Source organism: Colobus angolensis, unplaced genomic scaffold (genome assembly GCF_000951035.1).
Source record: "Colobus angolensis palliatus isolate OR3802 unplaced genomic scaffold, Cang.pa_1.0 Scaffold26, whole genome shotgun sequence".
In the NCBI taxonomy this organism is placed as follows: domain Eukaryota; kingdom Metazoa; phylum Chordata; class Mammalia; order Primates; family Cercopithecidae; genus Colobus; species Colobus angolensis.
Window position 1 is genome coordinate 18,623,072 of NW_012115821.1, and position 26,678 is coordinate 18,649,749.

The following is a 26,678-nucleotide window of genomic DNA, read 5'->3' on the forward strand; positions in this document are numbered from 1 at the left end:
AGTGGTGGCCAGTTTTTTTGTGGTTTTTTTTTTTGAGATGGAGTCTCCCTCTGTCGCCCAGGTTGGAGTGCAGTGGTGTGATCTCGGCTCACTGCAGCCTCCACTTCCCAGGTTCAAGCGATTCTCCTGCTGCAGCCTCCCAAGTAGCTGGGATTACGGGCATACACCACCATGTCAGGGTAATTTTTGTATTTTTAGTGGAGATGGGGTTTCACCAAGTTTGCCAGGCTGGTCTTGAACTCCTGACCTCAGGTGATCCACCCACCTCGGCCTCCCAAAGTGCTGAGATTACAGGCATGATCCATCGCACCCAGTGGTGGTGACCAGTTTTTAACTCATGCTTCAGGTACATTCCTGCTGCTCAGAAGTGTCCGACTGAGGCAGCCTGGCTCACAGCCTTGCCGCCCTCCCACCACTGCCCTTCCTGCTGTTGCCCTTCCTGCTATTGCAGTTGCACCTCTGCTGCTCCTGGTGCTTCCTGCCCACCATGGCCAAGAGCCATACTCACTGCCTCCACCAAGCTGTCCGCGCTCCTCTGCTTGTCGCTGTTTTTGTTCCGGAAGCTGCTGGGGACGGTCAGGCTGGCTGGTGTGAAAGTCCGGTAGGAGATGTCGGGCTCGTCTGTGTACCAGGAACTGCGGTGCAGGGACGGCAGGCTGCCGTTCATCTGGTCCAGGGCCTCTGACTGCTCCACTTGGATCAGGGGGGTGTAGCACGGTGTCCAGTCCCGGTAGGGAGGGGTTGCCGGAGGGGTGGCCCATGACCGGGTCGAGTGACTCGGTGAGTACTTCTGGGCTTTACTTGAATCTAGGCCAGCAACTGCCATGATCTGAGGAGAGAGAGGAGCGTTGGGAGACCAGAGGTTCTCAGAGGTCCAGGCCTCAAACCTCCTGCACACAGACCAAGCACGGGCACTGCGCTCTCCAGGGGCAGTCCAGGCAAAGACTTGGAAAAGACATGGGTACACTGAAGTACACTGAATGAATGGGCGGTGACGACTTGGTTTTCTAGCAGACTGTGCTTTCTTTTACCCTGAATCTATAATGCATTTCCTATGGCTTTTCCCAAGGAGTTATCAGTTGCTAATTCATGAAATTGCTTCAGAATGAAGAAGAATCAGGGAAGCCCAACAAGCTGTGGGTGTGAACACACCACCCAGTTCATGCTGGATTTAAATACCGAAGTACATTCAGGGGAAACCACCACTTCCTCGCACTTAGAGGAGAACATAGCTGGTTCTCTTTGCTCTGGAATAATGCATCCTAGAGCTGGCATTTGGCATGTGCTAAAGCACTGGGTACAAGCCCCGGCCTTACAATCCCACCATGGCAGATGCACCTTAGGGTTCACTCTGCAGAGAGGGACGGGGAACCCAGTCTGTAAACAGCACAGGTCCATGCCCACCACCCCACCGTGCACGAATGAATGGCATCTCTGATGTCATATTTTCAGAAAGAAAAAGCGCCATATTCTTATCCTCGAGGGAAAGCCCTGGTGAGTGGGCTCTGGCCCCACCCTCTTGCCTGTGCAGCCGCCCTCAATGTGGGCAAATTGTTCTCCCCAGACTGCTCCCTTGGTAGGCAGGAGAGGTGAAGCCCGCATAGTGCCCACACGGCCCTGCCCATGGAGGGACCCATACACTTAACGAAGGAAGCACTTCTTAGAGAAAATGAAGGGCTGCACCGACTGTTCAGAGTCAGCCAAGTGGCCCCCACTCCCTGAGCTCAGATCACATCAGGCTCTGTATTCAATGCCAGGAAGAGGTGGTGGGGGTCGCAGGGAGGCACCTGGGCAGAGAGGCCAGAGTTGGCAGCTGGCTCCTCGGATTCCAATGCCAGCGGTCGCTTGCTTGTGTGAGCCTGGGCAGAATGGGGCTCATGGCCACAATCATTTGGCAGGATTGTTACAAAGATTAACCAGACTGTAGGTGAAGATTCTCTCCTTCCCTCCTGATGCTTAAGGCCAAAGAGAAGGGAGTGACCTGATGGTGGGTCCTACGTGGGGTGCCCCTGGGCATGGGGGAAAGACCAGGTGGGCTGCTCACCTGTTGCTGCATCAGATGCAGAGGCAGGGCCGTGCGGTGGGGGAAGGTGGGAGACGAAGGGACCTCCTCCTGGCTGCTCTGCCGGCGCAGGCACTCGAAGTTGAAGGAGGATCTGCGGTGGGCTGGGAAAGCAAAGGGCATCATGCAACTGTGAAGCAGGTTCTCTGCCGGGACACTGTCTCTCAGAGTCAGGGTGGTCCCGGACGCTCAGCAAGGAGCCCAGGAAGAAGCAACTGGTTTGTCCGAGAGAAAGATTAGGTAGTGAGGTCTCCAAACTTTTAAGGAGGAGAGGATGAAGGCAGAAGCCCCAATGAGGGATGTTTTTAAAAGTACGAACTTACTACCTTTAAATGTTCGCCTGTTCTCAGGAGGAGGAGCGAAGGCAGCCCCTAGGGCAACTGATCCGAGTCAGAAGCCCTGGCCCTGCATACTATGGGGAGCACACAGGACTTCAGTGCAAGAACCCAAGTCCTGCCAGAACCCCACGACACTTCCCACTGTCACCTTTCAGATACCCTAACTGTCCCCAGGGGCTGACATATCTTGCTGGGGCTCCTGTGTTTACACCTGTTTTAAAGGGAGGGACTAACTGCACTGATCAGCTTAATGAGCAAATTTTTGTTGTTGTTGTTAGGAAAGATTCAGCTTCTCTAGCACTGAAGACAAACAAGGACACCCCTAGCTTTAATCAAACACTTGTCCTGCCAACAGCTCTTCCAACAGAGGCTCACACACAGCCTGACAAGACCATCCATAGCTCCCAGCTGCACAGGGCACCAGGCCCAGGAGATCAGTCTGAATTCTGGGGCCCTAAGACACAGCCGGCAGCCTCCTCCCAGAAACCTCCTACCCTTGCAGGGGCCTCTGTCGAGAGCACACCTACTTTACAAGGCATTTTTATGGCTCCTATCTTGACTGCTGCTTTTCTCAGGTCACAGGGCCTTTCTCAGCCCAGGCAAAACTCCACAGGCCCCTCATTCCTCTATTGGAAAGCCCAGGGCCTAGCCAGGAGAGGATTCCCAGGCACACTGGGGCTGCACAGAGAGACTGGGTTGAGTCCTTGGTTAGGCACTGCCCAGGAGAGAGGAATTGTGCACTGTGGGGCCTCCTTGTTCAGTTGCCTACATGGAACATACATGGCTGCCTCATCAGAAAGCCTTCCCTCCACGCACCACCCAGGGGCCAACTGTGCTGTGGAGCACAGGTTTCCAGATCGAATGGCAGGGCAGGGGGCTGGGAAAGGAGAGCAGCAGTCCCTCTCCCGCATGCGGTGCTTTTCCATATCTAAAACGCTCCATGGATCCCCACCATCTCCTGTGCTCTGCGCAACACTCTCTGGAGGAGGAGGGAATCCCCATGCAGCTGAGAACACAGGTGGAGGAGTGAAACATTCTCCCTGTCCAAGATCTGAGCTGCGGGGCAGCAAAGCAAAACCACCTCATGAGTCACGAGCACAGCCACTCCTACCCACTCAGCTCCTCTCTGGCACTGTGGCCGGTGGGATTCATGTGCTTGCTGGCTTGGCCAGGTAGGAAACAAACAAAGGCCAAGGCCTGAGGAAGGCAGTGGAACTCACAAGGGCGAGGGCCTCCACCCGGCCTCACCTGCATTTGTTTCATCTAGTATTTATGGAAATGGAGTGACTTCATTTAGCAGCCTGTGTTTTGGGCTGAGGAATTAAATATTAACCATGGAAATGGGTCTGGTCACACTCCCCAGTGGGGCTGTGACAGCTGGAGTGAGGCAGAGGGCCCTGGGCACCTCCCAGCGGTGCTTCACAGTATATGCACTTGGCAGACTCAGAAGCCGATGTGTCACGGCTATTTTTGGTAACTGATTAGAGTCCTCTTCAAAAATATGCTTAATTCCTCAGAAATTCCAGAAATGGATAGTCCTTAATCGTCATCAAAATGCCTACATGTCCAAAATGAAACTGTTCAGCCAGGAGCTGGAAGGGGCCAGGGCTGCACCCCTTCCCCCAGCTGGAGTTCCTCGCTCAGGATGACCCAGATCCTCCAGCTCCTGCCACCCACTGCTGCAGAGGGAAAGTAGGTGGGAGCAGCCAGCCCCAGTTCCAGCCCCTCTAGGTGGGATGGATTTCCTGGCCCCAGAGTGAAGGGGACCAACAAGTCCAAAACCTGCCCTGTGAACAGAGGACACTGACAGACCTGACACAAAGATGAGGGAGGAGGAGGGAAAGTGAGGGAGGAGGGAGGAGGAGGGAAAGTGAGGGAGGAGGAGGGAAGGTGAGGGAGGGGAGGAGGGGGGAAGAGAGAGGAAGGGGGAGGGGGAGGAGGGAAGATGAGGGAGGAGGAAGAAAGAGGAGGGAGGAGGATGGAAGATGAGGGAGGAGGAGGGAGGAGGGAAGAGGAGGAGGGAAGACGAGGGAGAGGGAGGAGGAGGGAAGATGAGGAAGAGGGAAGATGAGGAAGAGGAGGGAAGATGAGGGAGGAGGATAAGGCCTGGAGGGGCCTGAGGACAGATGGACACCAGAATGTCCAGGTGGCCCTCAGAGGCATGGGGTTTTGCAAGACGGGCCTGGGGCACAGCTGGCTCTGCACTTGAGCCCACTCTTCCCTTTTGGGGGCTCAGTCACCCCATCAGAGTGGAGCAGGGCTGACAACAGCAAAAGCATGTGTGTGGTTTGCCTACCTCTCAGGATGGTCCCAGGTTCAAAGACAATGCTATGTATGCAAAACACACCTTACCAGATGTGCGTGTGCAATCTTAGGGCCCCACAGCCTCTCTCTTCTCGAAGAGAGTCAAGCATAGTGCTGAAGAGGCTGAAGATCTATCACGTAGGATATGGATGAGAAAGAAAGGAAAGCAGACACACTCTCTGACCCGGGGCTGGTCTTGAGGACTAAGGGTCCTCACCTGGCAGCACACATCCATCACCCGCCCCCAGAGCGGGGGTGGGGGAGAGGCACACTGTTCCCCGGGAGGTTCCACCCAAAACAAAAAATCTGGCCTCACATGCTGGGGTGGGAGGTAGTAGGCGTCTCCTTGGAGATCTCCGTGAATCATAGCAAATGGGCGAGTCATCGTCCTCCAAGAATCCTTGGGGGTGATGGTAGCCTCGGGGCCTCTCAAAGTCGACGTTTCTGCCTGGGTATCTGCTGTAGTAGCCATAGTTTTGCCTGGCGGTCAGAGAAGAGGGCAGTAAGGTTCTAGGTAACAAGCTCTGTCACTCAACCCTGCCAGACTGACATCCATGCTCCTCTCCCCACCTCCTCCCTCGGACACAGTAGGACTGGATGAGGACAAGGCTGGCTTCAGTTTCATGGAAGATTCCAGATGGAGAGCAAGCGCCATTACAGGAAGGCTGGGGACTGGAGGGCTGTGCTGAAGGATGTGCTGGCAAGTTTTGATCCAGGGCAAACGTGGATCACAGATGTCCTGTGAGCCAGTCTCTCACCCACTCATTTCCTCCCTGAGCGCCCCTCTCCTGAGCGCCTTCCCTCTGTCAGGTACTGGGCACCAGGGACACCAAGATGCATGAAGCATGAGCCCCACCTTCAATGGGCTTAGAAAATGCCACAAGCACACAGAAATCGAATGCAAGCTGGAAAGAGCCAGTGCTGGAAGAGAGGAACTCATATGGTTCCATGAGGTTTTCTTTCTGTAGGGTGGGAGAGAGATTTCAATTCCAGTCATGGAAATAAAAAGCAAGGCCCTTGAGAGGGGGGATGAGGCCAGCAGATGGAGTGAGGGCATCCAAGCAGGGGCCACAGTGTGAACAAAAGCCCTAGAGAAGGGAACACAAGTTCATTTGGCTCCGAGTCAGTGGTTTCAGAAGTCAGGCATTTGAAGGAGACACAGGGAAGAGCCGCGGGAGCAGAGGGTGAGGGTCAGGCTGTGACTCAGATGCCAGAAGCCACCTCAATGCCATTCCACTTCCACTTCACTGGGCCCTTGGTCACAGTGAGGTGTGGTTCAGAGAAGAGGGCGGAGGGTGATTTTCATCCGCCTGCGCCGCCTGCTATGCTTCCTAAAGCAGAGTGCTCATTCTAATTACAAACATTCTTTCTGCAGGACAGAAGCCAGACGGACCCCTCTGCTGAGTGACCCCTTGTTTCTTCATCTCCCCAAGAGACTCCTTGAAGTGGCAGGAGGCAGGTGCTGTGCATGAGGACCTGGCCGAGCTCCAGGCTGGCCAAGCCGCTGTGCACACAGAGTCCTGGGGCCACCAGAGCTCCAAGTGTTAATTCAGCAAAAACTGATCCCTCCAAAGACAGGGGGTGGTGGAAAGGCATTAACCCAGCCATGAAGCAGGCCCAGCTCCCATTTCCCAAGCTTTCACTAAAAGGCCTCAGAGGCCCCTAGTGGAAATAAGCAACAGATCTGAAAGAATAGTCCCCACCCTGCCTCTCTGTGGCTCTCTTTCTCCAGCTCCACTCTCCCTCTGGCCTGGAGTTTCTGCTCCCGTTTTGCTTTTTAGGGGAAGCTCAGTGCAGCTGCCGGTGGCCCTAGCTTCCTGAGCAGGCAGAGCACCAGGGTAGGGTGGCCTCCTACTCTCCACAGGAGCCAGAGCAGCTCACCTGCTCCAGGTGGGCGAGCTGTCATCCTCATAGCACTCCTCGCTACTGAAATACTCCTGCTCCCCCAAGCAGTGGGCGTCCCTGAAATAGCCATGTATCTCTGGGTCTTCCCGGCAAATAGTTGGGAGCTGTTCATCTCCTGAGTCGGACCTGCAGTTGGGAGAGAGGATCTGAGAACCTGGGCAGGCGGCAGATAATTCCTGCTGCAGCCGCACCTCTGCATGCGGCCAGCAACCCTGCTTGGATGCTCCTGGCTTCTCCCAGCATGTACCTGCCTCAGGCAGCACTGGACTGCTCAGGCTTCTGGCAACAGCACTGTGTGTGTGTGTCTATGTGTGTGGTGTGCCTGCATGCCAGGATAGGGTCTCTCTCAGTGCCCTGCACAATGTTGGTGTCAAACCATTGTGTCCAGAGGCCTTGGAGCCAAAGGAATAGGTGCAATTTGGAGAACAGAACAAAAAAAATGGACCTACGATGCTGCAGTGGTCGGCGGCCCTGGGAAAAAGACCTGGGTTCCCAGGGCATCTGCTCTCATCCCTCCCTCTCCTTCTAGTCCACCAGCTCCAGCCCAGTGTGACTTCAAAACCTGGAACAAAGGAGCTTCTTGGCCACCAACCTCTGCTATATCAAATCAGGAAGGTCAAGTGAGTTCTGGATACAGTGCCACAGGGGAAACTGTCACAGAACATGTCCACCATGTTTCCACAGGCTGCCCTGCCCCAGGAATGTGGTAAGTCTCCCTGAAACCCGGCTCATGCTGGCTTCAGTCCTCAGAAAAGGCTTTGGTGAAGTCAATCCTCTCTCCAAAGGAAGGATGGTGCTTCCTCCGACTTCTCCACTTTCTTGCACCCAGCTCGGGCCCACATGGCTCCCGACTTCACTTGATAACATGACACCGGAAGACCTACCCTCCCCTGGCCCCCAACAAAATGAGCATTCTGCCCATGATTCAACTCAGGTCAATACGTGTGGAGTGGAATATACTAACATATCTCGAGGGCTTCAGGGAAAATGACAAGATCCCATTCCTGACCTTCAGGAGGTTTGGGTCATGCTGCAAAGCATCCACAAGAAGCCTGACCCCAGAGAGCAGCTGCAGCTGCCAGCCACACAGGCTGAGGCCCCCGTAAGTGCACACTGGATGCTCCTAATGCCATCGTGAGGCCTGCAGGAGCCAGCCCATGGGGTGCACCTTGTGTGTGGACACCAGTCCTTGGATGGCAACAGTCGACAAAGATATGGATCTGAAGGTGCCTTTGCTTAGAAGCAACAACCTTTGACCTCTGAGTCCCCAGCCATGAATTATGATAACCTTTAAAAGGTTGGCCTGAAGAAGTGTTTCTCATTCTTCAGCACTCAGAGAGGCCAGATGGTAACATACCATCACAGTATTTAACACGAAAACAGGTAATGAGCACATACCTAATGTAAGTTTCATAATAGCGGGTTCTATCCAGGAAAGGCATAACATGGGAAGGAGGGAGAAAATAAAAGTTAATTTCCAACCAAATTTACAATGCAAACATCAGGCTACCTCCTAGAGAAGCGGTTAGCAAATTATGATTCGCCATCCACATGGGGGCTGCCACCTGGGCTTCTATGACCCATGGGCTATAAATGGTTTTCGTAGTTATAAAGGAATGAAAAAAAAAATCCCAAGACAAAAAATATCTCATCATATGTAAATATATGAAGTTCAAATTTCAGTGATCATAAGGGAAATGTTACTGGGACACAGCCACACCATTCACTTACATATTTCACACTGCAGCGGCAGAGCTGAGAAGCTGCAAGACCATATGGTCCTCAAAGCCTAAAATATTGACTCACTGACCCTTTAGAGAAACAATTCACCGACCCCTGTCGCACAGTATGTGAGCACAACTGAGAGGCGGGTTTTGTGGTTGCTGTTTTAAGGCCCCTCGGCGCCCCCATGCAGGATGTAGGATGGCACGTGGCCCTTATCCTTTAGGTTCATCATGTGGAGAGTGTCAGAAGCGGCAATGAACTGGGGGGCACTCACAGATCCTGACACAAACACCTACGGGGAACCTCCTCCATGCCCCAGAGCACAGAGGACAGACCCGCCTTGCTCCTTGGGACTAGACGCAACATGGGCGGACACCACACGAGCAAGTGCAAACACACCGTCAAGGTTACCTTTTCACACTGGACCTTCTCTGAGGCTCCCGGTCATGCTTGTGGGAAGAATGATGCCCATTTTCAGACACATGCTCAAGGTTCCCAATGCTGGGCCGCTTTCCATGGGCAGCTTTGGACATATTGGCATTATTGAGATTGACATTTGTTGAGGTGGGAACTTGCTTTCCTATGGAATTATGGTTATGATGGTTATGACACACCGAATTTCCTGCTGGAGGAAACAGCGGTTTCTCAGTATCACTTGCAGGTGGAATTGAAGGCCTTTGGACATGCAGGGGACGGTGGGTGGTATTGGTCTGCTGAAGGGAATCTCTCCTATCACTATTAACATGATTGACATGGTTTCCAAGCAGGGCACCATTTCTCTGCAAAATAATGGGAGACAACACCAGGTAATTTAACAAGTATTTGATGCAGACTAGCTATGTTAGGTAACTTTTTCTACATGAAAAACAAATTCTAGGCAAGTTCCGTAGGATTCCTGGAGAACAATCTGAGTGTCTCAATGATCAGGGTGAATGTGGCTGTGTGGCAGTTGGTCCCCCCGAGATGAGGAAGGTTACCGATTTCCTGAGCTGGGGAGCAAGCTGTCGGCTGTCACTCAAGTGTGCTCTTCCGGTTGCTCCAAATTGGGGTGACTTATACCCAGCTGGGCTGGCTGGTGGCCCCAAGGTTGGGCATGCTCTCTGGGCTGGGGGATTGAAAGCCAGCTGGTGGATCAAAGAGCTGGCCCCATAAGGAGAAGGGTAGCGTGGGCAGCTGCCAGAAGGACCCAGGACCAGGATGCTCATCCACATGGCCAGTGGCTGTGGCCGAGCTCCTCAGAAGCAGGCACTGAGGGGATGGTGGGTAAACTCAGGGAAAGAGCTGGCCTGGCCCTAGAAAAGGTGCTGATGCATGGGGAGGGTCTGTAGGAGGGGGAGGGTGTGATCTGAAAGCCCCTCTAGACCCTGGGGCTGGACTGCATTCTCCAGACTCTTCTGTGGCTCATTAACTGCCCAAACTGGAGTCCTGCCCTGCTATTTCCAGGTGGCCAGTGTGTAGCTAGGCGTGGAATAATTACTTTGAACACATCATCTTCTTCTTCTCGTTTTGTTTCCTCAGGCTCGTCATCTTGCAAATCACACGATATAGCACGCCGGATTTCTGGCCCAATGTCATGCAGTGTCCTTAATCCCGCCTAGATCAATGGAAATGGCAGAACAGGTTAGACCATACATGGGCCCTGGGGCCAGCCTGGGTCCTGGCTTTGCTCCTTCCTGATTCAGCGGTGGGGAGGAAGGCTTCCCCAAAAGCCAATCCAGGGCACTGACTGATGTCACTGAAGGCAGTCTAAGGGTTGCTGGTATGGTCAGGCATCCAGATGGTCAAGAAGGTCCTAGGTAGGATGCCTGAGGTCTGCAATGCAGTAACTTCCTTTGCAAATACCCCCCCTTCCAAGGAACACTGCCTGGTTACTAGTGCTAGGGTCTGCCAGGCCAAGAGCTTATGCCCCTGTCTCAATGACAGCCTTCAGTAGGCTCGCCTAGAAGAGCCCAATCTCTCCAAGCCCAGAGCAGGGCAAGGAGCACAGCCTGGCCGATCTAAAGGGAGGGTGATATGGACTCCCTGCCTGCATCTAGGATGAGGAAGCCTAGGTGTAGGTACCAGAGGCACAGGCAGACCAATCAGCCCTCAGGCCACTGGTTCTGCTAAAAAGCCATGGAACGAGTGAGTGACACAACACACTGCAACCACCAGCACACTCGGACCACGACGGAGCAGACTGACACGCAAACAGACCCAGCCACTGTGGTCATCAGGATACCCTGGCCTGTAGCCTGTGTGCAGGCTGAGAACTCACCAACAGGGGATCCGCTTTTTGAAGATCACAACAAATTGAAAGTGGCTCATCAGCCTTTGCAGACAGTGCAAGACCCACCAGAAGACCCCACTGGGAGACCCCTCCGGGCCCCTCACAGACACTCTGCATCTTCCCTGGGGCCCTCACAACTGCCTTCCTCACTGTGGTCCCTGCTATGTTGGGACAGGGCCCAGGAGAAGCCCTTCAATTGTTCACAGCTTCATTAGGGAAGCATTCCAAGATGCTTATGCACGGTGCATGGAGGAAGGTACTGCTCCAGCTCTGAGAGAATTATGTTTTGACCACCAATTTGAAGAAAAACAGTATGCTGAGTTGAAGACTAATAGGGACTGCATGGCAACTTTAACCTTTTCCACCAAAAGACCTGCAACTGAACAAGGCATGTCCTCTCTGCCCTGGGTCTAGGGTCCTGTATCCAGGCAGCCCCTCCTCACTCACTGGCAGTCTGCCCACAGCTCCGTAGCCATAAAGGCCTGGAGAACAGCTAAGACACTGGCTGTGCAGCAAATGCTTCGACCTCAGGGTGGTTTGCAAAGGAAAACTGGGCTAAGTGGTGGGTCCTCATGGGAGGAGACCGCTTCCCGTCCTTCCTCCACAACACCTGGTAGCATGTGGGCAGCTGTGGCAGGGACAGAGAGGCACGATGACCATCCCTGAGACATACGCATAGTAAAAGAGATACCCAGCAGTGGTTCAGGGAGGAGGAGGGGACAGTGGCCGCAGTCTGGCCAGATCCATCAGGGCTGGGTCCCACTGGTCTGGGGACGTTCAAAACTGGTCCCATGCAGTTGCCAATGCCAGTGCTGGTGATGTTAATTTAGAATGTAAAGTCACACAGGAACTTCCCCAGATGCCCTTATAAAAATAGCCTGGTGCATAAAAGCACCCAGCCTTTGAGACAATTCTGCTAAAAATGGTGCCAGGTTGGGTTTGATTTGAGCCATTCTGTGAAGACAGAGCAGCAGATCTTTCCATTTAGTGAATTCTGAAGGTGAAAGAAGAGCCAGGAACGAAAGCTTTAAGCTTCCTGGCTAGGAATGCTGAGATCTTATAGGGGACAGACAGTCATGTCCCATGTCAAACCAAGACAGTTCTTGGGGTGGTCAGTGAGGCTGCTTCTCGCTCTCCTGTCCCTCTGATCACAGGCTCAGGATGCATGTGTGTATGCTTGTGCATACACGTACATGCATTCACACACACACACACACACACACACACACACTTTCCCTCTCTCAGGATCCCCAAATTCAGCACATCTGAGCCTGGGAGGTCATTTGGTTCTGAGGTTGACCCACCTGCCATTCTCATGGAAACATCAAGAAGGCAACTGTAATGTTATGTTGGTAAAAGCTCTTACACAGCACAGCTGCAGGAATGTGAAGAAAGGTCATACCCAGCAGTACTCAACAGCCTGCATTTCATTCATTCAGAGCTTCCTAGGGTAAATTATTGAGGGATGATGAGCTAAGCAAGGGTTTCACTTCTGATTTTGGATCAACTGGGAAGAAAAGTCTGTTACATATCTAAGGCTCCCAAACAAAAAGACAAGGTTTGAGACACTTGCTGCTGCTTCCACAAAATAAACATAGGTTATAATGCACTCAAGTCAACAGCCCCAAGTAAATTTGGTACATTAATCCATATTACAAGGCAGTAAAGGCCAGGAATGCTCCCAAGTTTAAACAACATATAATCCTATTTACTGTCATTCAACTGATTGGACTAGGTCTGATGAAAAGAAATAGAAAACTATTTATTTGGATAATTTTTAACATCATCCTCTGTTGACGGGTTGACATTTCACTGAAATACACATATAACGTAATTGCATAATAGAAACAAAAACTGTCTCCAGCACATCTTCAGTGATACACAAGATTAGGATTCGGTCGACAAGATAGTGCGACGAACAGACATTGGACAGAGAATTTGTTTGCAACACAAATCACGGAGAAGGTTGAAAGGTGGCCCAAGTTGCCACTTCCAAAGACAAACAATGACAACATATTTATTAAAGAGACATTAGAGGAGGAGAGAAAGCATCGCTCTTCCCAGACACAGAAGCAGAGAGTCAGAAATCATGATTATATTCTGCTTGTTCCAGGCAGGGAAAAACACACCTCGTAAGAGTCAGGGACTGACTCTACTTTTTCACATGTGATCTGGGGAGGGCCAGGTCAGGCTGTCCCCCACAACTGGGAGTGAGGGAAACAGATGTTCCCAAACTAGAATTGACATGAAGCTTAAGCACAGCACCCTGAATTTATTACATATCACAAAACATGGTAATGAAGTTTTTCTAGCACACATATCAAGCTAAAAGGTAGCTTAGGCTGCTCCCAAAATTCCATAGGCACAAGTTCCAGTCCCCAGAAATACAGAAAACTATCTTAGACTCTTGAAAAAATTACTTTTCCACAGCCCTAAAAAAAAGAACATTTTTTTCCTTGGGATAAACACTTTACAATCAGTAAAATTATCTATTCTTTCATATTTCATATCTGTGTCTACCTCTATCAGCAAAATACTATTTTAATTTGAAAAGTGGTCATTAGTACTTAAACCAACACAATTAAAGCCATATAAAGTCATTCCATTAACATCACAACAGGAATATGGTTTTGAAGAAACACAGAATTGCTATAAAATATAAACATTATTGACTTATTTTAAGATGTCCAATCTTATAAAATATTAAACAGAATCAAGCCTAGTTTCTGGTTGATTTTAAAATGCTAGCTGTTATCATAAATATTTTTTAAAAAAGAAATGTTGGCGCTTTGCCTGTAGACTGCTGCTTAAAATTTTAGACACCATTTAGTTGGAATTTCATAGATACTCTATTGAATGATTAAGTTACCAAAAAAACTAAAATGTCTCTAAACACTTCTGAATAGCAATAACATGATGATATTTTGACATCAAATATGAACACCCATTTACCTTCCTTTCTCCTGCCCACTTTTAGGGTTAAGTTTCTCCTGCCTAGATGCATTTGCAATGCTTTTGCTGCCTGTGTCCCTAAGCTAGCTCTATCAGACACACCAGCCATCTGCCAGCCCTCAGCAAGCATGCACAAGTGCCTGAAGCCCTGTCCTGGACCTACGCTGTAGCAGTGGAGATAGAGATGCATGTCTCTAGTCGGGACTGGGCCAGGCCATTCATCTTCAGGATACAAGCACCAGGCTTTCAGACTCCAGCCAAAGAACCGTGCCTGGCAGAGCCTGTTCCCCATCACAGGCAGGCTGCACTCAGCCTAGGCTGGCCCCGTACACAGTCATCTCGCTGGTGACAAGTTCTGGTTAACCCTTTAGCAGGATTCAGTCTATACCCAATGAGAGGGGACCTTTTTAGACTAGTTCCATTCGAAAACAGAATAAGATTAAGTTCTTATGGAATAAACCTGCTCATCTGCAAGCTGCTGTCCGCCTCCTCAGCGCATCACACATGCACACCCCTTATTTTAACCCCACTCTCCTCCAGGGAAAATGTGATGGTGGCTTTTGTGTCCCTTGTGAATGGTCCTTGTGTCAGATATAAAGGGTTGGAATCCTGGCGCTCTGTTAGTAATCCACAGTGATTCCCTCACTGAAAAGTCAGGAGTAACATGACCGCCACGAGCTCCCATAGGGGTTGCACTATTCCCATCACTTAGAAAGATAAAGGAAACTTTAAAGAAATTACCCAAAATATGACCTTTGCCTGCACACAATGTGAGAGCTCTCTGTTTCAGTTCCACCTTGATTCTTGGTGCAATCAAGAATCTGATTCTGTTGTAATTTTAACAACCGAATCAGAAAGTCTTGCCAGTTTCCTGATAATAGAGCATTCTGTAAAATTTAGGTTTAGCAGAAGCTATAAATCACAACTTCTATTCTGATAGCATCTTTATTCCAGTCATTGTGAGGTTACATACGAATATTCCACTAGATTCTGGGAGGAAGGGAGAGCAAAGGTTATTCCCATGTGGTTAAATTATGTACCCAAATGAGTCAAAGGCTCAATGAGGACTCTTGGCCTCTAAGCCTGTTCTTCCCGTGACACTGGGCTCCCTCACCTCTCCCAAACTCTCCACCTCGACCACCACCCAGGCCAAGTCACTGCACCTACTGGGAAAGAGTGCTGGATTGGAGTCTGAATCACACACTTACTCACCTATCATCACGACTGTGGGGTGCCACCTGATCAAGGCTAACCCTCTTTTGACTACCCTAGCAGAGCTCTTATATTCCTAAGTCAGCATGGAGATGACAAATGATCACAAGCTATCCCTGAAACGGATCCTGTTTGGCATACATCCTTGGTCCCAATTGTGCACTCAGGGGAGCTGACTTTTAAAAACACTTTCGATCCTGCCCTGACTCAGACCATCACACCTGCAGATCAGCACAGGCAGCAAGACTCGGCCATGCTAGACGAATGAGGACACAGCAGCTCCATGCCTTGGGGAAATGGGCTGAGACTGGGAAGGGGCTGGAGGGGGGGACCGGTTCCAGTTAGGGCAGTGCCGCTGCACAGGAGCCTCTTTAACAAGGGAGATGATTAAAAGGCTCCAGCATGCTCTGCCTTTAGGGGAACCTGGTAGCATTCCCCCAAAGCAGCAGTTCCCAGGTGTGTTCCAGGGACCTTGGGGCATCCCAAGACACTGTCAGCGGTCCATGAGGTCACTGTGATTTGCATAATATAAGGATGTTCTTAGCCTTGAACACTCTCATTCTCTCATGAGAGCACAGTGAGGTTTTCAAAGGCCGCCTGATGTGTGATGTCATCACCCTGGCATCTTTGTGCTTGCATATTCTTGTTTTAAAAACTGCTCAGTTTTAATTTCTAAGACAGTAAATATTGACACACAAGGGTCTTCAATAATGTAGAGTATAAAAGGGTCCAAAGACCAAAACGTTTGATAACTGCTGACCAATCTATCCTCCAACAGGCACTACTACTTTTTCTTCAGATGCAGACTTTTTACCCCATCTAGGATTCCTGCTATTCTGTGGACCTTTCTCCATTCTTGGAAGAAATGGCCTTCCTATGGCTTCTCTGAGCCAACCTTTGGGACTTTTCAATGGGTTGCCTTCAGCATGCTTTAGAATGATGTGCCCTTCCAAGTTCCCAAACAGCTGTGTCCCTTAGGTCTAAGGGATGCCAAGGAGAATAACTCACCTGGGTTTCTACCCACCCTGGAACTGTTAGTAAGTCTTAGCCAGCTCCTTCAAACAGATCATCTAATCATGACAGAACTGGGCTGCCAGAGGACACTAGGTGCATGGTACTAAATAATAAGCCACGATAATTACCACCTTTTACTACTATGTCACATCACTTCCCTTCTTTTCAGCAACTCTTTCTTCTCAAAGACCTCTGAACATAATTATTATTTTCAAAGAAGCGAGATCTCCTCACTTTCTGAAAGAGTATAGAATGTAGTACCCAACAGTCCAGTGGATTAATTTTTAATTGGGTTGTTCCACATGTAAGCTAGTTGAGAAGAGCCTGATGTCCAATCTTACCTTTGCTTCCCTAGGATGTATACTGGCCTGCCTCTCGTCTTCTATCCAGGAGCTGAAGAGTTTAGCCTATGGATGCTGGTGTTGGGGGTGCCAAGTTTTCTGTGTGTGTCTGTGAAGATTCTAAATAATGAACTTGAGTCGTCTCTCACAACTTTCTCTACACTAGAAGCTACACTTCTCTGCCAACGCTTTAAGAGAAATGACAGAAGTGTCTCTGCAGTTTGACTGCAAATCAAGTTTCAGGAAGCCTTCTTTCCCTGTTGAGTTGAAGGTGGAAGCAGCCTTCCTGATTCCTGGCTGTCTTTTCTAAGCTGGCCTTGGCTACCAACCTTAGCCAATGCCGCTCCCCAGCAAAACAGCCAGGCCCAAGTAGAGAAAACGCTCTTGTTCCATTTAAATCACTCCCTAAATCCCATAGAAAGTGGTCACTTGTCAGTTTTTACTTATTTGAGGAGCATGGAGACGCTGCCCACTTGAATCGCTTGGGGCCTTTCTGCCAAGGCCTGAGTGTATGGAATCTTGGATCTAGAAGGTTGGTCACATTGGCCCTCTGAGACAGGGTGACACATACAGGGGGGTAGGCACATGCCATCCTTCAGCACTGAATCAACTCACCATCGGGTGGGTCAAAGACAGACAGAGGAACTGTCTGTCTGAGGGCAGATCAGCTTCTCACCAGCGCCCACAGGGCCGACCGGCTTCCCTTTCAGGAATGATACATCACATTCCTCATGAATTCTTATAACTTAATATACCCAGGCGCTGCCCAATCAGAGCAGAAGTGGGCCTTTGGACCACAGCAGGGTCCTGGAGGCTCCCTGCAATGCCAGGCTCTAGACCTGTAGTTGCTGAGTCACAGAGCAGTCTCAGGAGGGGCGGGGCTGCTGGCAGTGGGGAAGGAGACTCAGGTGCTAGGGTGACAGCTGTTGATACCAGGCGCAGCTGTGCTTCAACATCTTGACAAGTGGCCTGGCCACACTGGAGTGTTCCTGGCTTTCCACCCCATCCCCCACATCACCACGTGGCGCAGCATGAAGCAGTCAAATCTGCCCTCGGGCCCTATGGACTGTGCTGTGAGAACTCACACCACCTAATGCGAGCTCCTGGATGTTAACTAGTCTGCACACTTACACACGTAGGAGCAGAGTCGGGAGCTAGACCCATTTCCATAATGAGGACAGCAGGTCCACTGAAGTCCAGGTAGGTCAGACCTCTTGGTACAGTGAGCACTGCAGCCAAGGGCAAATGTCATAGGCACAAAAGACATCACTGGAAAAGATCCTGAGGCTGGGATTGACCCTGTCAGTCATGCCAAGGACAAGCTTTCAGAAAGCATACTTCCCACTGGTGACATTGCTCTCACCCTCTGCTTAGCCTTTGGGACTCTTGCCCTCCCAGGATGCTTGGAAGAGTGTCCACTTCTACAGGAATAGGGTCCCCCCCCGAGTCTGCTGTCTCTCTCTTCCCCTGTCTCCGCACGCCCCACATGCATACACACGCACTCGCACACATACACAGCTTCCAGCCTGTACATATCAGGGCAGGTTAAAGGGGCTCATAAGCCCTTCTTTTCTCTAAACACTTCAGAGACTTCAATTTTTTTAGATTCTTCTGCATGATCTCTGCACTATGGCTACTTTTGAATGTTGATCTTAAAATCCCAACTGGCCACTTGGGGTGTCTTGGGTTCAGCATCAGATGTACAGACTCCAACCACCATTTGGAATCATCTGAGAATTCCAGACCAGACACCGTCATCAACCAACATCTTGGGCAAAAATCTGCTATTCTTAAGATGTGAAAATGCAACCTGCAGAATTACCTCTGTTGACATCTTTGTGCACTGCCTAGATATCTTTAAAAGGGGGGAATTCTCCTTCTCAATGGGTAAGTACAGTACAGAACAGAAAAGAGATCAAAGGAAAACAAGAATTTCTTAAAGTTCTGGTAGTAAACAGGCATATGATATTATTATTGTTGTAGTCTTAATAATAAGCAATTATACGTTCAAAGTGCTTTACAATCACTTAGCTATTCCTCACAACAGCCCTGTGAGGTAGGTCGACATTATTAACCCCATTTTACAGATGGGGGAAACTGAGGCACAGAGAGGTTAAGTGTCTTGCCCAAGGTCACGCAGCAAGTGAAAGCTGAAACTGGGACTAGAACCCAGGTTCCCTGACTCCCAGTGTCCTTGAAACTAGACCACACTGCTTCCAAAGAGGCATCCCCAGACTGGCTCTGACCACGAATTAAAGACGGACAATGTTAGATGAGGTTTGGGTGTGGTGGTGTTTCCTGTGGACACGTTAAGATGGAACCTGAGGTGTTGCCTGGATTGAGTTTGGCATGCGGGGTGTATGTGTTAGTTTCAATGGGTGTATCTGAGCTTCCTGGCCTGTCCACTTCTCACTGCATTCTGGACTAGGTCACTGCAGAGAGCAGGGCCGGACACTCAGGAGGTCATGGTGGACTGGCATACAAAAGGAACTCTGTCAGCTCAGCGCCGAGGGGCCTGCCAGTCTTTGGGAGTTCGGGCAAACTAGGGATGCAGGACTTTGGAACGGAGTCAGATGCCCACCTTAGGCAGGTCTGCTTAATCTTTTTATTTTTATTTTTTTGTTTTACTGGCCAGCATCAGGAAGTTGTGTTCATTTCATTTCTCTGTGGGGCAGCTGCCCCCCTCCTTTGCTCTCTCTCACTCTTTCCCTTTCTCTGAGTCTCTGCTTGGAAGGGAAAACTGTTAAGACTCGTACGATCCCTTTCACGAAAAAGAACCACCGTGAGCAACGTCCGCGAGAGGCAGCCCTGGCTCCGCAGATGAGCCACAGCCCCGCTTCCACCTTCCGGAGGAGTGCTTTGCTTGGAAGGGGTCTCCCTGGGGCCTTGGGTCTGCTTTTTCCTGCATTTCTTCCGAAATGCTGTTTCAGTAGAAATAAGCCCACTTGAGACTTTTCCCTTTCAAGGCCTTAGCCACAAACGCCTTCCGACTAACCAGCTTGGTGCCGTAGCTCAGGCAGAAAATTCTAAAGCATCCGTTCAAGCATCTGAAACAAACGAATCAGCCAGTGAAATCTCATCTGTTAGCATCTGTTCTCCTCTTAGATTAGAAAAAGAAAAAAATTTAAAAAGAGCCTTTTGATGGCTTCAGGTAGAATCATGCTTTAAAAAAATAACAAAACAAAACTCCACTACTTTTTAGACTAAGGTGACCAGGCAACAGGTGTTTAATCTTCTACAGATTAAACCTCTGTGGAGGATCCCATTTTCTTCTGTCTTTATGCATCGAGCCTCCCTAAGAAGACCACATGGGGCACATCAGGGGCTGAGAGTCCTTTGTTTCTTACATACCACCCACATCTCCCCTCAACCACCTGCATCACCAACTGGTGGCTCAGGCACAGGCTTTACAATTATTCAACCTAACAACCTAATTCTTTATAGCTAGAAATAATGGTCTCCTCCTTAAACCAAACTTCCAAACAGGCAAAAGGACTATCCCTCCAAAGCTCTCCTACAAAAGGGATGGAAAGGCTCCCATCTGGGATGAGTGGGGGACATAGTGTCCTTGGATTCCACTGGAGTGCGTGTCTTTTGCAGAAAGGAAATTCTTGAATGTTAAAAGAAAGAGAAATGAACAAAACTTTTCCCACTTAGGGGTCTTTTTCTCATCCACAAGACACTGGACTAATGAGTGTCTGTAACTTGCACAGATGTCCTCATCTAGAAGGTCTGATGGGACATTCAGCATGCATTGCTGTCTGCTGGGAAGGGGACTGAGAATTTTCATGGCTGCATGGCTGTGTTCCTTTATTTATTTGCCCCTAGTGGAAACTCGTAGGTCACTCGGATGTAGCAACAATGGATGACGAGCGAATGCTGAGTCAACCCAAAGTGAACATGGCATGTAGGAGATGTGCAAGAGGAAATTAAAAAAGACCTGATGCAGCTTCTCTCTAGTTCCCTCTGTAGAAGGGCTGGAGAGAAGGTTGGTTTTAATGATGAAGATGGATGGAAGGATGGAAACTGCACACTCATTCAGACCACAGAGGCCAGAAGACACCGGATGCCGAGCTCCTTCCCATACATGGATCCAGGAGCTCAAGCCATTCCCCTTCATGTGGGAGGCAGCATTGCAGTTGGTCTGAACACAGGGAGATCAGATGGAGCCCACAGGGTTCAAAACCACAGTGCGTATGTGTGTCCTTGAAAAAACATTCTCTGGGAGTGAGGGCGCAGAGGTCTTGGGCCCGTCCTGGAAGCTGTTCAGACAGACTGCACCCTACGCAGCACAAGCACACACATGCCTAGGTCCGCACTTCTGCGCTCACACTGCGATGACCACGCTCCACTTCCCATGAGCACGCAGTCTGTCAGCCATGGGGCACCCTGCCGTGGGAGGAGGCAAGCCACCCCCATCTCAACAGGCCACGCCCACTCTTAGGGCGGGCTTCCCGAGGCTGTGTCCTTGTCCTAGTTACACTGGTGGTACAACTCTCCCACTGCGGTCCCACCAAATTTTCCTAACTGCTACATCGTCACCCGGTATTTCATCATGCAGAAAGGAAAGCCTCCTCATGCTAATTAAACATGGAGTAACACATCACACTCACAGCCATTTCTACAGCACAGGAAGCCAAAATGCAATTAGAATTATCCTTTAAGGAGACAAAAAAAAAATCTATGTTTAATGTTTCAGAATCAAGTACATTTTCAGTTTCTCTGTTAAGATTATGAACACAACTTAATTTTCCAGGCTGCATTCTCAACATAAATTACAGACGATGCTTCAGCTCCCAATGGAGCCATGTGAAAATATGTTGGTATCATCTAACTGGAAATGTTTGCATTTCATCAATAAAATGAAACTGTATAAATAAAATGAAAAATGTTTAGGAGAAACCCTCAACATTATTGCAACACAAAGCAAGAGAGTCTTTTAACCCACAACCTGCCACTGTAATTCATGCCATTTGACCCTTCAACTTAAGACTCAGAAAACCCCAGACGTGAAACCTGGTAATGACTTAGCTGTGCGTTGTTTGTGCATGTCTTAAAACATCAAAACACTATTTCCAGCCACTAGAGAGAGTGCTGAAATTGTCTAATTGGGAAGTCTTGGGGGTTCAGAAAAAGTAAAAATGACCCTGCATCCAAGTGGCCACCCATACCTCTTACAGAAAATGCAAGATTCTTGTGGTGCCTAGCTAATTTGCTGGCTGTGAGTTCGGACATCAACCATCGATGACACACTATGTTCCCCCCTCCAGAAAAGTTATCAAGTTCTGGTCCCAATTAGGTTCCCAGAACAATAAGCAACTCCCTACAAGCCCAGGGCAGTGGGAAATGGAACTAAACCATCTAACCAGTCTCGTCTTCTGGGCAGGGGGCTCCGTTAAGGACAAGCCTGCAGAAGCATGTTCATCACTCCCTCTCCGGGCATCCAACCTGGCCACACTGTCCTCAAGGAAGGATGGACCGGAGACTTCTTCCAATCTGCAAACATCTCTGCAGTTTGCTTTCTCTCTCTGAGGCTAGCTGTGAGCTGCAGACCAGGAGGAGGGCTGTCACTTTTACAAACTGGATTGTTTGGAAGTGAGAAAGCTTCATCTGTAAATCCTACCATCTGAGATGCCAACGGGCTGTGTGACTGAGCCTGTGATTCCCTCAGCTACCTTTAGGATACGTGATCAGAGGCAGTAAGATCACTGTCTTCAGTCGGATTCATGGTCCACCTGCCAACCCTCATATGCCTCTTTCCCCAGCCCCTGTAGCTGTCTGGGTAGAGCAGAGGTTTCACCATGAATCAGCAGGTCACTGTCACACAAGGCCATCTACTAACCCATGAGATACACACACAGCTCGTGTTTGTCATTCACTCATTCGCTTTCATATTCATATTCATATTCTCTCTCTCAGCAAGATCAAAGATAAGCCCTCATTTTGGCTGTTACCATCACTTTGAACACAACAATGCTGGGCATTTTTCCCTGGAAAAGAGTGAAGGACTCTTCCATGTTGAACCTTATCAATACCCACAAGGCCAAATTTAACATGTGCTGAGAACAGGGGCATAAAATTGTGGCGTAAATAGATTTTTAAAAAGTCTTTATCCTATCCATGATGGATTCCGAGCACTCGGGGCAGCAGAGGTCAGTTGTTTCAGATTGTTTGTCAGCCTCTGTGGTTCCTTCTTCCTTGTCCCTAGCATCTTCTCCCTCTTTGCCCTGCCTCCTTCATCCACGGCACTCACAGACCACCTTCCTAGCCCCTCTTCCTGCTGGTCCTCATCGTGCCTTCTTTGCCCCTCCACATACCTGCTTCCCATCCCAGAGTTTTGGGCTTCCCTAGGATTCTACATTCCTCACATACAAGGACCCTGGCTGGTACTAGAGGTTCCCGAAAGCCACATCCACACTCTAGGAGCCTGGAGCAGGGCCCAGGTGGAGGAGGGAGAGGGCCCAGAGGCTGGCCAGGGCATGAGAGCATAGCATGTGCACAGCTGGCCTTGTGGCCATCAGGAGACAACACACAGAGACAGACACACCACACACACACACACACACACACACACACACACACAGAGTACATACTAGGAGGTGATGGATGTTACTGAAATGGACCAAAAACCAACAAGCAGTGGGGTAAGAAACAAACAGAAACAAAACAAAGCACTTGCGTTCAGATGGAAAGCTGTTCATTCACTGGGCAGCCAGAACCCTGGAGCCCAGGGCTGTGGGGAAGGTGGGTGCCTGCTTGGAGGACACTGCCTGGCAGGGCTGGGGTGCGAGGGCAGCACTCGCTCCTCTCCGTCCTGACGGCCCTGCCACGTGGGTGGTGGCAGGTGCAGGGCTCCACGGGGAAGGCAGCTGGGAGGGAAGCACTTACCTTGTGGCCCAGAAATGGCTAGTCCACATTTGGGGGAGTGTGTAGTATCTCAGTTTAAACAAAATCCTTGTGGTACTGCTCAACCATGAATAGGCAGCTCTCTAGTATTTCAAATAAGCTTGTAAAATCGTTAGTGAAGAGAGAAAACAAAATGAGACAACAATTCACCTGTAGGGCAATTGTGGTGTTCTTCGCAGGGTACTTTCCCACCAGTCCTTGTTCTTTCCGTTTCTTGAATTTCCTAAAGTAGTCCTGTATCAGGAAAGTGGCATAGAACTTCCCCACGGTTACCTCATCATCTAAACGGAGAGACCAGACAGAGCTCTCCCGAATCAGCACATTAGACCAAGAGCCTAAACACTTGCTTCTGGCTGGGGCAGGGGCAGGGGCAGAGTGGGGCGGGCGGGTGGTATGGCGCAGAAGGCACCGAGGTCTCAGCATGTAACAGAGGAGTCTCAAACCAGCAAAAAGCAAGGTTTTGCAAAGCAACTAAGGCTCAAAATTAGTGTCAGTTAAGTGAACTGATATTCGAGGTTGCAGAAAATAATATATTTGTTATGAGTTTAATAGAGCAGCATATTAGTAACACTATGAAATGCTGTCTTGGTTATTTACTTAAAATAAAAATTACAAAACAAAAGGAGGCTTCACGGGCCACATTTCACCCCTGTGCATAGGGATTTGCATGTATAACTACCATAAACTTATCAAGGGCAATTAACCATCCAAATCCCGATGTCTCAAGATAGAGACCTAGAAAGGTGACATACACGCTCAGAAGGAGAGGAAGGTTTAGAAAAGTGACTGCAAATTCAGATTTTCATGAGCTCCCCGCCCCACATTCTCCACCAGTAAGCTCCGTATACCATTTCTTGGTTTGTAATTCTGAACAGCTCATTTTCTGCACTGTAGTGACAGCTCCAACCAACCTCAAAGTTGAGCTGGGCTTATTTTTGCTTTGTTCAGAAACAACCTCCAACATGTATGGTTGGGGAATCAGAACTCTGCTGATGACTTTAAAGGTGATGCATGAGGCAGAATAGAGGCTCTGGCTGTCTCATGGTAAACCACTTTGGACATGTAAATGCGCCCCATGGCTCTCCCACAGCTGCTTGCCACCAAATCTTCAGTGTGCTGTGTCTCTTGGGGGTAAAGCTTACGACCACTTTAGTACCCCATCGCATGTGTGTGGGGCCATGTGGGGCCTGGCGGTCCACTGACCACGACTTGCAGAGGCTGAAGGAGGAATGGCTGCTGGTCCAAAGGCTGCAGAGCAGCTGGCTTTTAGGCCAGGCTGCCCTTGCAAGAGCTACATGCTGATCTGGGGGCAGGGGGCTCAACCTCTCTGAGCTTGTATTCTCATCTGTAAAGTGGGGATAAGCCTCTCAGAGGAGCCATGAGGATTATGTGGGAGGAAGCAGGTAAAGCACTCAGCTGCCTGGCTTGGGCTGTCCTAAGTGCTGGGCACTTGATGATGATGAGCCTGAGTTACCCTTATTTTAAAATGTGCCGATGGTGGCATCCATTCATAGGGATCCTGGAGCTTGATGGGCTGGGGGACGTAGAGAAACATCATCCTTCACTAATGCACCCGGGGTGGGCTTCACTTAGTGCCCATCCAGGAGGTGCTGCCAACATCTTGTGGTCCCCACTGGAGATGCCCGGGCCTCTTTGGGCTGCCTCTCCAGTCCTCCCTGTCAGAAGCCACTGAGTGTTACTGTGTGAGCAGGCTGTCTCAGGTGGTCTGGCCTGGAGAAGTGTTCTGTTCCTTCTAAACCCAAGCCAAGATAGTCCTGGAGTGGTGTAGGGGGCATCCAGGTAAGCCAAAGGCTCTGAGTAGCATGTAAAACACAGTCCATAATCAGTCTTGGCTTGTCTAATGATGCAAGGTCCATAGGCAAGAAGGCAAGGAGGTGAGCAGAGAACACTCAGGTCCTGGTATTTCACCCCTTGCTGTACTCTCCAGCCTCCCCATTTGCTCAGGGTATGTTTGAAATATCAGCTCTAGCTCTAGCCAGCCCCTACTGTTGGACACCTATAGGTGCCAAGCCCTGTGTAAGAAGAATTCCATGTGGGTCTCATGGCCTCTTCACAACTCTGACGTGGTGGATCTGCTCACCACGCCCCCGTCAACAGATGGAGAGAGGCCAAATGACTTGCCCAGCTCAGTCTAGCTGGGACCTTAACACAGGACAGTGTGCCCCCCAAGCCTGGGGTCCTATCCTCACACCACCTCTCCAGAGATGGCCGTCTCCAGCCACAATGGCTGCCGGCTTCTTCAGAGCTGCCTCTCACACTATGCAAATGTATCCCTGTCCCAGGCTGCACACAAAATGTGGACACACTGTTGTCTAGCTAGTGCCTCTAGGGACCCCAGAGATGGTCTCCGGTGTCCTGCCATGCCACAGCCTTCCTCTGTAGTCCAGGGCTCTCAGTCTTCTCTGTGGGGCCCAGAAAAGCCCTGGCTCTACCTGCAGAAGATCCACACCTCATTCCACCCTGATGCTTCCCGCAAATGCAGGCCTAACTCTGATCTCCCTTCAGCCTCCAGAGCAGAGGCAGACCCATCCAGGGCTCTACAGGAGAAAACCGAAGGGTGACTTCGTCTTCTCCATTGAGACACTGAGCTAATTAGGAGACTAGGCCCAAGGAAGAGTTCCTAAGAACAAGAAAAGTCAAAGCTACAGCAGGACAGAACAGGAAGGAACAGAAGGAATGAATACAAGGAGGCTGTCTGGGCTCCGGACTGAAAAGAAAGCAATGGAGGCAGCTCAGTGTGCTCTTCAGGGCAAAGGAACAAAGGATCCAGGTCAAGGATGGAGGAGAGTCCCGGGGAGGAGAGAACTTCTGAAATGAAGGGGAAGGACCCACAAGATGGCAGAGGAAGGCTGAAGAGCAGAGGTGAGAACCTGAGCTGAGAGGCAGAGATGAGGCAGCTCAGCACTGATGGCGAGGGGGCAGCCGAGGCCCCCGGGCCACTGGGAGTGAAGCAAGCCTGATGTGTGCCCACAGATCCACAGTTCATTCCTGACTTCATCACTGGGCTCATGAGGAGCTGGGCCACGCCTCACAGCACACCAGCAAACCTACCTAAGACAAGCATCCTACTCAGCTCTATCACCAGGGCTAAAAGGGACTTCCTGAGCACACCACACCTGCCAGTCGCAGCCACCTGGAGTGGAGGCTGGCCTTACCCAGTCTCCTGCTTCTTGACCAGGTGATGGTGTAGAGGATGCTGAGGCCCTCAGCCTCAAGAACTCCACATCTATTGCCCAGAGGGGTATGCAAATATCCTTTTCTAAGTGTGCTGTGATGCAGGAAAGGTTGGGGACATGGGTCTACTAGAAGATAAAAGAGGAAAGACAGACAAATGATGAATGTGGAGAGCAAAGCCTGTCCAGCAACTCTTCCAGAGTCTATGCACCAAAGCCTGATGGCCACTACCTTCTGAACTTCCTTGGTGGCCACAGCGCTCATATGAGATTCAGCCCAGATAAGCCCTGCACTGGGCATATCACTCAACAAAGGCAGGGAGCTTGTAGAGCCTTCTGTCTCCTCCTAACGCCCCACTTCTCTCTTCTTGTGCTTCACACTGCCTCTCACTGCTGTTGTGGAATAGATTAAAACTTGTCATCCTAAACTCCAATCCATTTTAAGAAATAGAAAAG

The 26,678-nt window shown here is 50.1% G+C and overlaps 1 protein-coding gene across 4 annotated transcripts in view; it reads right to left on the bottom strand.

Moving 5' to 3' along the window:
* Positions 1–26,678, bottom strand: part of CACNA1D (calcium channel, voltage-dependent, L type, alpha 1D subunit) — a 327,099-nt gene that overhangs the window by 2,907 nt on the left and 297,514 nt on the right. For 3 of the 4 annotated variants that reach the window (XM_011947282.1, XM_011947281.1, XM_011947283.1), the window contains 8 exons: positions 23,179–23,309; positions 9,812–9,928; positions 8,746–9,113; positions 8,008–8,034; positions 6,586–6,735; positions 5,021–5,184; positions 2,045–2,166; positions 509–829 (listed from right to left, as the gene is read on the bottom strand). In XM_011947282.1, the coding sequence (XP_011802672.1) occupies positions 509–829; positions 2,045–2,166; positions 5,021–5,184; positions 6,586–6,735; positions 8,008–8,034; positions 8,746–9,113; positions 9,812–9,928; positions 23,179–23,309 (1,400 nt within the window). The remainder of the gene's footprint in view (positions 1–508; positions 830–2,044; positions 2,167–5,020; positions 5,185–6,585; positions 6,736–8,007; positions 8,035–8,745; positions 9,114–9,811; positions 9,929–23,178; positions 23,310–26,678) is intronic. The other variant, XM_011947284.1, reaches the window with a different exon arrangement.